Below are 12,983 nucleotides of genomic sequence, written 5' to 3' on the forward strand. Positions count from 1 at the left end.
GCGGCTGCGCGAAAAACTGTGTTTTTTAAGCCACTCAGCATTTTTTAGAGCCGTTTTTGGAGCTGTTTTCAATAGAGTCTATGAAAAACTGCTCCAAAAACGGCCCAATAAGTGACCTGCACTTCTTTTTTGCGGCCGTTGTTTTACGTGGCCGTTTTTCAAAACAGCCGCGTAAAAAAACGGCCCATCGGAAGAGAACGCCCTTTTTCCCATTGAGATCAATGGGCAGATGTTTGGAGGGGTTCTGCTTCCGATTTTTTTGGACGTTTTTCGTCCGTTTATGGGCCGAAAAACGGCCGAAATTAAGCCGTGTGAACATACCCTTAGGGCATGACCACACGTGGCGGATTTCCTCCGCAACTGTCCGCATCAATGCCGCACAGAATCTGCGTTGCAGATTCTGTTGCGGATCTGCACAAAATGTGCAGTAAATTGATGCGGACTAGCTGCTGCGGACTGCGGTAAAAGTACTTCCCTTCTCCCTATCAGTGCAGGATAGAGAGAAGGGACAGCACTTTCCCTTGTGAAAGTCAAAGAAATTCATACTTACCGGCCGTTGTCTTGGTGACGCGTCCCTCCTTCGGCATCCAGCCCGACCTCCCTGGATGACGCGGCAGTCCATGTGACCGCTGCAGCCTGTTATTAGCCTGTTATTGGCCTGTGATTGGCTGCAGCCGTCACTTAGACTGAAACGTCATCCTGGGAGGCCGGACTGGAGACAGAAGCAGGGAGTTCTCGGTAAGTATGAACTTCATTTTTTTTTACAGATAGCTGTATATTGGGATCGGTAGTCACTGTCCCGGGTGCAGAAACAGTTACTGCCGATCGCTTAACTCTTTCAGCACCCTGGACAGTGACTATTTACTGACGTCTCCTAGCAACGCTCCCGTCATTACGGGAGCCCCATTGACTTCCTCAGTCTGGCTGTAGACCTAGAAATACATAGGTCCAGCCAGAATGAAGAAATGTCAAGTTAAAAAAGCAAGACGCATCCGCAGCACACATAACATGTGCATGACAGCTGCGGACTTCATTGCGGAAATTAGAATCTCCATTGAAGTCAATGGAGAAATTCCGCCATGAGTCCGCCACTGCTCCGCAACAGACAGAGCATGCTGCGGACACCAAATTCCGCTCCGCAGCCTATGCTCCGCAGCGGAATTTTACGCCTCGTCTAAACGAACACTGCTAAATTAAAGTGTAAGTCAATGGACAAACGGCTCCGCTGCGGATTAACGCTGCGGAGTGTCCGCAGCGGAATTTAAGTGAAATTCCGCCACGTGTGAACCCAGCCTTATACTTTCTATTTATTTTCTATTCCTGGTTTTTCCTTTTCAAATACAGATGCAAAATACTGACCACAATACTGCAGTGAAAGGTTCCTTAATCTGCAGGGGAACCCAGCAGTAGGGGCTTATTTACACGAACGTGTAATACGTCCGTGCAACGCGCATGATTTTCACGCGCGTCGCACGGACCTATGTTAGTCTATGGGGCCGTGCAGACAGTCCGTGATTTTTGCGCAGCGTGAGTCCGCTGCATAAAACTCACGATATGTCCTATATTTATGCATTTTTCGCGCATCACACACCCATTGAAGTCAATGGGTGCGTGAAAATCACGTGCACCACACGGAAGCACTTCCGTGGGACGCGCGTGGATTCGCGCAACATCAGTAAAAAGTATGATTGAAAACAGAAAAGCACCTCGTGCTTTTCTGTTTACAAACATACAAACAGAGTGTCATAATGATCAGGTGTCATAATGATCAGGTGTCATAATTGAAATCAAAGGGCAGATGTTTGCAGACGTAATGGAGCCGTCTTTTCAGGCGTAATTTGAGGAGTAAAACGCCTGAATTACGTCCGTAAATAGGCCGTGTGAACGTACCCTTAATGTTAAATTATCTTGCAGCGCCACCCTAAGGCAGGATTCACAGGAGCTTGTGCATTTTTTGCGCGCGCAAAAGGTACTTAACAGCTCTGTGTGTCAGCCGCGTATGATGCGTAGCTGCGTGATTTTCGCGCTGCCGCCATCATTATGACACTCTGTTTGTGTATTTGTAAACAGAAAAGAACGTGATGCTTTTCTGTTTTCATTCATAGTTTTTACTGCTGTTGCGCGAATCACGCGCGTCACACGGAAGTGCTTCCGTGTGCTTCTCGTGATTTTCACACACCAATTGACTTCAATGGGTATGTGATGCGCGAACAACGCACAAATATAGGACATGAATTTGTACTCGGCACACCTTGCTTGTGTTACAAAAATATATTTTTATTTTTATTATGGATGCACATACAGCCTCTGGCATCCATAATAATAATAAAAATAAAAATATATTTTTGTAACACAAGCAAGGTGTGCCGAGTACAAATTCTTAACCTATACCCGGGTTGGGACCCTACCTCGAGCACCCAAAGAAACCAGTGCCATCTGAACACAACCATACAAATATAGGACATGTCATGAGTTTTACGCAGTGGACTCACGGACAGTCTGCACGGCCCCATAGACTAACATAGGTCTGTACGAGGCGCGTGAAAATCACGCGCGTTGCACGGACCTATTATACGTTCGTCTGGGTACGTTCACGCGGCAGTGTCCAATACGCCTGAAATTACGGAGCTGTTTTCAGGCGAAAACAGATGCTGAATTTCAGACGTAATTGCTCGTACTCGCGTTTTTCGCGGCGTCAATTACGGACATAATTGGAGCTGTTTTTCAATGGAGTCAATGAAAAACGCCTCCAATTACGTCTCAAGAAGTGACATGCACTTCTTTGACGCGGGCCCGTGTGCACAGAACATCGTAACCCCATTGATTTCAATGGGCAAATGTTTGCCGGTGGTTTGGAGCCGTATTTTCAGAGGTAATTCGATGCGTAAAACGCCCGAATTACGTCCGTAAATAGGGCGTGTGAACATACCCTTAGCCCTTAGGGGGGATTTACACGAGCATGTGCGTTTTTGCGCATGCAAAAAACACGGCGTTTTGCGTGCGCAAAAGTCACTTAACAGCTCCGTGTGTCATCACATAGGATTTGCAGCTGTGTGATTATCGTGCAGCCGCCATCATTATGACACTCCGTTTGGATGTTTATAAACAGAAAAACACGTGGTGCTTTTCTATTTCCAAACATACTTTTGACTGCTGTTGCGCGAATAACGCGCGTCCCACGGAAGTGCTTCCGTGTGGTGCGCGTGATTTTCACGCACCCATTGAATTCAATGGGTGCGTGACGCGCGAAAAACGCAGAAATATAAGACCTCTCGTGAGTTTTACGCAGCGGACTCACGCTGCGCAAAAATCACTGACACTCTGCACTGCCCCATAGACTTGCATAGGTCCGTGCGACACGCGTGATGCACGGACGTATATCACAAGCACAGGAATCAATGGACTGTCCGTGTAACGAGCAGATGTGTCAGGAGAGATGCAATTTGTAGTATATATATATATACATATATGTGTGTGTGTATGTGTGTGTATATGTGTGTATAACTATGTATGTATGTATAATGTGTAAAACATTGTGTAGAAAAATGTATAATCAATAATTCATTCCTAAATTGATAGTTTACCTTGACATTTCAAACAAGTCAAATAAAATCACACAGTTTATAATCCGCACAGCATTTACAATTTAAAGTTTCCTCATGTGATATATAGACATGAGATTAATTAATCTGAGATGCTTCATTTTATTATCCTGGTCTACATTTGTGTCGAATACAGAAAGCAGAGTAGACATGTGGTATCCCAAGACAAAAATAAACGAAATGAACTCAGCTGCTATGAATCTAAGGGTATGTTCACACGGCCTATTTACGGACGTAAATCGGGCGTTTTTGCCCCGAATTACGCCCGAAAATAGCGCCTCAATAGCGCTGACAAACATCTGCCCATTGAAAGCAATGGGCAGACGTTTGTCTGTTCACACGAGGCGTATATTTACGCGCCGCTGTCAAATGACGGCGCGTAAATAGACGCCCGCGTCAAAGAAGTGACCTGTCACTTCTTTGGCCGTAATTGGAGCCGTTATTCATTGACTCCAATGAATAGCAGCGCCAATTACGGCCGTAATTGACGCGGCGTTCAAGCGCCTGCACATGCCGGTACGGCTGAAATTACGGGGATGTTTTCAGGCTGAAACATCCCCGTAATTTCAGCCGTAACGGACGCCCTCGTGTGAACATACCCTAAGGGTATGTGCACGCACACTAATTACGTCCGTAATTGACGGACGTATTTCGGCCGCAAGTCCCGGGCCGAACACAGTGCAGGGAGCCGGGCTCCTAGCATCATAGTTATGTACGATGCTAGGAGTCCCTGCCTCTCTGCAGGACAACTGTCCCGTACTGTAATCATGTTTTCAGTACGGGACAGTAGTTCCACGGAGAGGCAGGGACTCCTAGCATCGTACATAAGTATGATGCTAGGAGCCCGGCTCTCTGCACTGTGTTCGGTCCACTACTTGCGGCCGAAATACGTCCGTCAATTACGGACGTAATTAGTGTGTGTGCACATACCCTAAGGAGTAATACTAATAGGGGTTATCCAGGGGACCCGAAAAAGAAACAATTCCACAAACCACCTGTAAACATTATGACAGGTGGCTACTAGTAGTTTGAGTGGCCAAACACATAATTTTACGTTACTTATAGTACCCCGATGCAACACCAGAGCCAATTGTTATCTTCTGGAAATATGGCGGGGCTTTCAGTTTCGGCTTGCGTTGTTATACTACTGTACATATGCCAGGATCCCCTTCTTTCCCATGTGCTCCTCTATCCCCACCCACATTGTGCATGAACTAGGTAGTGTGTTGCCGAGAGCGCGGAGTGGAAGAAGGGGGCTGGCTTACTTCCTCAACAGCATCACTGTGCCAGCCCCATAGCGGTCATGTGATTTGATGACGCGCTGACTCGAAGAACCCTCTTGGTCACATGGGTCTTTATCGCGGCGTCATCACTGCAGAATGAACTACAGGATTTCTGTGAACATGTGACTGTGTTCTCAATCTACGAACGGGCACAGTTTTTCCGCTGCAAATGTTGGTGTAGATTTGGGGCAATTACGCAACAAATCTGCACCAACATTTGCATATTTGACAGGTAAGGCCGTATTCACACGAGCGTGTGCGTTTTGCGCGCGCAAAAGGTCCGTGTGGCATCAGCATATGGTGCGCGGCTGCGTGATTTTCGCGCAGCCGGTATCATGATGACACTCTGTTTTTATGTTTACAAACAGAAAAGCACGTGGTGCATTTCTGTTTTCATTCATTGTTTTTACTACTGTAGCGCACAACACGCGCGGCACCCGGAAGTGCTTCCGTGTGCCGAGTGCGATTTGCACGCACCCATTGACTGCAATGGGTGCATGCTGCACAAAACATGGGCAAATATAGGATATGTCGTGAGTTTTACGCAGCGCACATATGCTGCGTGAAATTCACTGAAAGTCTGAACGGCCCCATTCATTAACATAGGTCCGTGCGACGCACGTGAAAATCACGCGCGTAGCACGGACGTATATCACGTTTGTGTGGATAAGCCCTAATTCAGACGTTGCAGATATCACAGCGGACTTGCATTGCAAAGGCTGAAATCCACAAGGAAATTCCGCTTCTTCTCCGCAATGTAATGAGCATGCTGCAGAGGGAAAATTCTGCACCGCAGCCTGATTTCCGCACAGTTATCTTCTGCAACGTCTGTACTAAATTTCCTAAAAATGTATAGAAACAAATGTAAAAAACGGCTGCTGCAGAATTCCACTGCGGACTGTCCGTAGCGAAATTCAACAGCAATTCCGCCATGTGTGAATGTGCCCTTATAAGAAGAAGTATATTAGTAAGTTACTTAATATACAGTTATTGGATGATTGCCATATAACTTTATGGCACTGGTTAGGCCCCATGCACACGAACGTGTTTTTGCGTCCGCAATTCCCCCGAAAATCCACGGGAGAATTGCGGACCCATTCATTTCTATGGGCCCATACGCACTATCCGTGTTTTCACGGGTCCCCGCATGTCCGCAAATCCGTGCCGCACAAACTCAGGACATGTCTTATTACGACCCGCAAATTCGATGCGGACATGCCCATAGAAGTCAATGGGCCCGTGGAAAATGCGGGTACACCTCCGTGTGTCAACCGCAGTTTGCGGATTTGCGGAAGTGTTCTGTCGTCATCCTGTTTTACCTAGGCTTTTTTTTTTTATCCGCATTTTGCGGATTACATACGGATGAACTGCGGATTACATACGGATGAACTGCGGAGGACATTTCACGGAACACGGTCCTGGAATTTGCGGACCAGAAAAACACTACGGCCGTGTGCATGAGGCCTTAACCCCTTTAAGGGCATGCCCAGACATGGCGGAGTTCTTCCGCCACTGTCCGCATCAATGCCGCACAGAATCTGCGTTGCAGATTCTGTTGCGGCTTTGCCTAAAATGGGCATTAAATTGATGCGGACTAGCCGTTGCGTATTGAGGGGAAGAGGGCTTACCTTCTCTCTATCAGTGCAGGATAGAGAGAAGGGACAGCCCTTTCCCTAGTAAAAGTAACAGAAATTCATACTTAACGGCCGTTGTCTTGGTGACGCGTCCCTCTTTCAACATCCAGCCCGACCTCCCTGGATGACGCGGCAGTCCATGTGACCGCTGCAGCCTGTGATTGGCTGCAGCCATCACTTGGACTGAAACGTCATGCTGGGAGGCCGGACTGGAGGAAGAAGCAGGGAGTTCTCGGTAAGTAGGAACTTCTGTTTTATTTACAGGTTGATGTATATTGTGATCTGAAGTCACTGTCCAGGGTGCTGAAACAGTTACTGCCGATCGCTTAACTCTTTCAGCACCCTGGACAGTGACTATTTACTGACGTCGCCTAGCAACGCTCCCGTAATTACGGGTGCACACACGTAGTCATCCGTAATTATGGGTGCACACACGTAGTCATCCGTAATTACGGGAGCCCCATTGACTTCCTCAGTCTGGCTGTAGACCTAGAAATAAATAGGTCCAGCCAGAATGAAGAAATGTCATGTTAGTAAAATCAATACGCTCCGCAGCACACATAACATCTGCGGACTTCATTGCGGAATATTGACTCTCCATTGAAGTCAATGGAGAAATTCCGCAATGAGTCCGCAACAAGTCCGCTACACGTCCGCAAAAACCAGTGTATGCTGCGGACACCAAATTCTGCACCGCAGCCTATGCTCCGCAGCGGAATTGTCCGCAACGTGTAAACGAACCCAACCACAAAGCTGTGAAAGGCAATGGAGAAACGTGTATGCTGCGGATTTCTGTAGCGGACTGTCCTCAGCGGAATTCCAGAGCAATTCCGCCACGTCTGGTCATGCCCTTAGGGTATGTTTCCATACACATAGGATACGTGGCAGATTTTTTGCAACAGAAAATCAGCAGTGGAATCCCCAAAAAACGCTGGTAAGTCTGTGACATAAATTCACACCAAATAGTTATTTTTGCCGCGCATATTGCTTGTTTTACCTGTGGATTTAGTGTTAAACATGGATTATAGCAAAATATATGTGCACTTGCGGATTTTCACCGCTTTTTACTGCGTTTCTGCTGTGTAAACATCGCAACTAAATAAATCTGTTGAAGTACATGGGACAAACACACAGCATCTCCATACAGAACCCGAAGCATGTCAATTTATGATTTGACAAGTCACACCGCAGAACACTTTCCGCACATCTTTTCTGCTGTTTTTTTCCACAGCGTGGGCATACAATTTTATAAATCTCATTCACTTTTCTTCCACTGTAAATGCTGTTGAATTTTTGCACAAAATTCCATTGCAGAAATTCTGCAACGTTTACGCTACGTGGGAACCCAGCCTAATACCAAGCCAAACATCACAAGAGAAAACCCAAAAAAGCAATTCAAATTCTCTGATCTAAGGCTGGGTTCACACGAGCATGTTACGTCCGTAAAGGACGGAACGTATTTCGGCCGCAAGTCCCGGACCGAACACAGTGCAGGGAGCCGGGCTTCTAGCATCATAGTTATGTACGACGCCAGGAGTCCCTGCCTCGCTGTAGGACAACTGTCCCGTACTGTAATCATGTTTTCAGTACGGGACAGTAGTTCCACGGAGAGGCAGGGACTCCTAGCGTCGTACATAACTATGATGCTAGGAGCCCGGCTCCCTGCAGTGTGTTCGGTCCGGGACTTGCGGCCGAAATATGTACCGTCCTTTACAGACGTAACATGAACGTGTGAACCCAGCCTCAGGCTGGGTTCACACGACCTATTTTCAGAAGTAAACGAGGCGTATTATGCCTCGTTTTACGTCTGAAAATAGGGCTACAATACGTCGGCAAACATCTGCCCATTCATTTGAATGGGTTTGCCGACGTACTGTGCAGACGACCTGTTATTTACGCGTCGTCGTTTGACAGCTGTCAAACGACGACGCGTAAAAATACAGCCTCGTCAAAAGAAGTGCAGGACACTTCTTTGGACGTTTTTGGAGCTGTTTTCTCATAGACTCCAATGAAAACAGCTCCAAAAACGGACGTAAAAAACGCCACGAAAACGGCGCAAAAAACGCAGCGAAAAATGCGAGTTGGTCAAAAAACGTCTGAAAAGCAGGGTCTGTTTTCCCTTGAAAACAGCTCTGGATTTTCAGACGTTTTTGATCACTACGTGTGCACATACCCTAAGGGTGTATTCACACGGTGTGGTTTTGCCACGTGGTTGAAAACTGTACCGAAAAAAATGTATGCGATCTCCGCGCTATCTGCAAAGCACTCTGCAAAACTGCACAGTGTGAATACACCATATATATATATATTATTATTATTTTTTTTTTTTTTAAAGGTTTGCTTGGCAGTAATTATTCTATGGATATGTTCCCACACACAGTAGGCGCTGCAGAATTTCTGTAACTGAAAATCTTCAGAGGAATCTATAAAAACGTAAGTAATTGGTCACAAAAATCTGCTGCAAATAGTGCATGCTGCTGCTGAAACTATGCGGTTTTTCCGCAGCTTTTTTACTCACTCTCCGCACGACTTTTCTGTGTTTTTTTGGGTGTGCCTGAGATTTTCTCAATCTCATTCGCTTTGCTGCTAATGTAAATGCTGCTGAATATCTGCACAGAATTCTGTTGCAGAAATTCTGCAGTGTTTACGCTACGTGGTAACCCAGCCTACTAATGGAAATTAGCATTTATCTACTGCATTTCTAGATTGTGATAGTTAAGACCCTTTTACACGGCCTTATATGGGCCGTGTATAAGAGCACTGATTGAAAAGCTTTCTAACTTTCGAGTTACTACGATCCTTCGTCCCCATACATTTCCATCATATCGGCAGCACATCTCCCTTTTTACATGGGGAGATATGCTGCAGACTAGCGACCATTTTTTTTCAGCATGAACAAGCAGATCAACGAGCGTTTTCCATGGATTTTCATTGCGCTTTTGTAAGTGAAGGGTAAATTCCACTGCAAACTTGCAGTAAACTCCACATGTAACACATGCAGATTTTGCTGCGGATTTGCCGTTTGCTGCGGAAGTCCTAAACTTGCCCTAATATGACATATGCACAAATATTACATGATTGTCAGAAAATGTATACACTGGAAAATATATTGTTGACAATAAATTAAATATAATTATACTTTACAAATGTAGCTATATATATATATATATATAAATAAAAAATTGCACACTAGCCTTTTTTTATTGCACAAGGTCATGTGTATAGTTGAAATTGTCAGTAACCTTTTTTTAATGTTTAAAATCGAAAATTACTCGAATGCTTTAAAACAATTTATATTTACACTAGATTTTTTTTACATGGTTTATGTTAAAATATCTTAAAGCCCTTCTCTATGTACATATATACATTACAAACCATATTCTATAAAGGCAATAAATGGTTATTTAAATATTAGAGTGCTTAGGCTGCATTCACATCTGCGTCGGATGCTCCATTAGGATAAAATAGCGCAGCATGCTTTCTTCAGTTGCCTAAAGTATCCTAAACCTTATGATGCAGAACAATATGGTGGATCTGTGTTTTCAGATATTCTGCCAAACTCACTGAAATAAAAAACAGGCCTCTTCTTTTTTCTACTTCTTATGTTGGGGTTGCTTGAATAAGAGAGGGGGGTGGGTCGAGGAGCTCCAAGATTAGAGTAACCAATTATTTGACGCGCTCTCTTTGGTTTAGTTGTTGTAAGTCACAGTTCTGCAGGTTAGTTACAAGAAGGTAGATATGGAAAGCGTACGTATTTCACATGTAATTTACCAAATCTTCCCTCAGTAAATGTGTGGCCAGTCAAAGGTTTATTATGAATTACAAGTGGCGCACACACACACACACACACACACACATCTATCTATCTATCTATCTATCTATCTATCTATCTATCTATCTATCTATCTATCTATCTATCTATCTATCTATCTATCTATCTATCTATCTATCTATCTATCCATCCATCTATCCATCCATCCATCCCAAATACATGCAGGACTACATTTAAAGAAATGATGTTTTGGAGAAAATCCTTATAATACACAAAGCTCAGTTGGCCTGCAGGGCTCCAACAAAAAAGAGCTGATATTGTATTGTAGATTCTCATGGAGGATGAGGCTCTCAAGCCTGTAAGCTGCTCCCCATAGTCATACATAATGAAATAACAATATTGTATAGATAGAAGTTCTTACACTGCTATAAATGTGGTAACTTTCCATTTCATATTGCTGTAGTTAAAGCTGTTGTAACAAGCGCTGTGCTGTTTGTAGTCACAATAATAGGTGCCCAGGATGGATAAGTGTGAAGACTGAACATTGGTATTGCCCATGTTGATATACACAGCATTACTACAAGGACTCCTAAAATATTGATGCCCAAACCAGCTTTTACCTAGATTAAAAAAAACAAAAAACAATGGGTAACAATATCATAAAATCTTGTAAGAAATAATAGAATTCAATTTTGCAAGACAAAATGTGTAAGTTTTAAAAAGGTTCTTTTGTATTATTTGTATGTATATTTACTATATAGATATGACAGCTCCTTCTTGAGAAAATAATGTCCACCCTGTAGTGTGAAAAGCATCCCAAGCTGTTATGAATATCAGTTTATCATAGGACTAACCAGACCCGTGGATTGTATTTGGGTTTTGTGCATTCTAAGAGGCTATTCACACGACCGTGTTCAGTCCATGATATATGGACCGTATGTTGGCCACATTTCCCTGAACGAACACAGTTCAGGGGGCCGGAGAATTAGGATATTTGTCATCCATGTCACTGTGAGTCACTGCCTTCCCGTGGGACAACCGCCCCTGTGCTGAAAACATGATTACAGTATGGGACAGTATTCCCACGCGGAGGCAGTGATGGATGACTATAAAGCTAGGAGTCCGGCTCCCTGAACTTTGTTAAAACAATGTTACGGAATAATTGTGCTGGCCTGTGCCAGTATGCAGAACATGCAAGTCAAAGGATATCCATTTTTTTTTTTACTATTCTTATTAATTTTATTCTGTAAAATCAATAGCTATTAATAACACAAATTGTTAAGAAATGTGTAGTGGAAATGGTGAAAAGGCAAAGTGTGAAATAAATATATATATATATATATATATATATATATATATATATATATATATATACATGGTAAATTCACACGTGGCAGACTTTGGGAATTTGCATGGATTTCTGCTAATCCCATTCAGATTCATTGGATAGTCGCAGTAATTTCTGCAAAAAATCTGCCACGTGTGAATATAACCAAAGTGTTTGTAGTGGTTGTTTTTGTGTTTTACTCCTGATGCTTTTTTTATGTTCCCAAAATTTGGCCCATGATCGTTTTGTGTCACAAACTACTATTTATACTTTCATAGCCATGGCAAGTCTCCCTTTCAGAATCTGAGAACTTGGTTCCCCCTTACAGCCACATGGACCGAGTGAGATCTGTAAGGAGGAGTCGTGTTAAAATTGGTGGGGCAGTGTCCTCAGCACAGCCTTGTTACTGCTGGTTGCCTCATCCTGCAGAGGTAAAAAGTAGAAGCAGCGGAGGCCGTGTTCATTGAGATAACACAGCCGTGCCTGGAGGTTTAACAGGCTTGGACATTTTGTCAGGGAATGCCGGGCCCTTACTCATGGCTCCACAACTGTTTCAGGAGGACCTGCCACTTGGTGGTACAAACTATTCGGCAGGCATGCTTGAAAGACAGTCGAGTGTTGGAAAGAGTGCAAGCCTCCTGAGTGAAAGGGACGGTGAAGTGCTTCAATGTCCACAGGAGTATGGTTTCATCAGCCAGTGTGACACTGAAGAAGAGTCCCAGGTGGGTCCCGGACAGGGGGAATGGGTTTGCCACCAACCATGAACAATCTCGTTTACACTCCTCTCGGCCAAAGGAAGATAACGCTACAGAGACTTTTAGCATTCAAGGACCTGTAGCCACTAACAAGCTTAGGATGCCCCTCCCAAGTACATTAGTTCAGCTGTCCAGGCACCAACAGTAGTTCAGAATGCAGTGGAGACTCAACAGGTAATCAGGGTAGAGGAGCCACCATGCCAGAAGCTTCCAGTCAAAAGTGTTTGGCTACTACCAGCGGATGCGCAGCCTGTAGTGAGGCTGGAGTGGAAAAGCCAGTTCTGCAAGAATGGGGGACTGTTACCGTAGCACAAATTGGTTCACCTCCAGAACTGTTAGTGCAAGGGACTGCAGTTGAAAAGCCTGGCGGCAAGTGTAGAGGGGGGTCTTATTTATAATAGTTGTGCTGTGTCCATGGCCGGCCTTAGCTATGTTCGACACGTGCGGTCGCACAGGGCGCCGGCCGCCATGCTGTAAGGGGGCGCCAACGAGCCGCACATCAGAGAGGAGAAATGTTCCTTCCTCTGCACTGCTGTGTGAAGTGAGCGCTGATTGGAGGAGCAGCAGGTGCCTCTGTCTGCTCCACCAATCAGCACAGCTTGTACTGCAC

General features: G+C 44.7%; 1 protein-coding gene across 1 annotated transcript in view; it reads right to left on the reverse strand.

Annotated features, from left to right (window-relative positions):
• Positions 1 to 10,740: 10,740 nt before the first annotated feature.
• The window catches only part of SLC13A1 (solute carrier family 13 member 1), a 79,130-nt gene continuing 76,887 nt past the window's right edge, over positions 10,741 to 12,983 (reverse strand). Inside the window, exon 16 of the mRNA XM_075855053.1 lies at positions 10,741 to 10,911. Within this exon, the coding sequence (XP_075711168.1) occupies positions 10,741 to 10,911 (171 nt within the window). The remainder of the gene's footprint in view (positions 10,912 to 12,983) is intronic.

This window comes from Rhinoderma darwinii, chromosome 3 (assembly GCF_050947455.1).
Source record: "Rhinoderma darwinii isolate aRhiDar2 chromosome 3, aRhiDar2.hap1, whole genome shotgun sequence".
NCBI classification, from domain to species: Eukaryota; Metazoa; Chordata; class Amphibia; order Anura; family Rhinodermatidae; genus Rhinoderma; species Rhinoderma darwinii.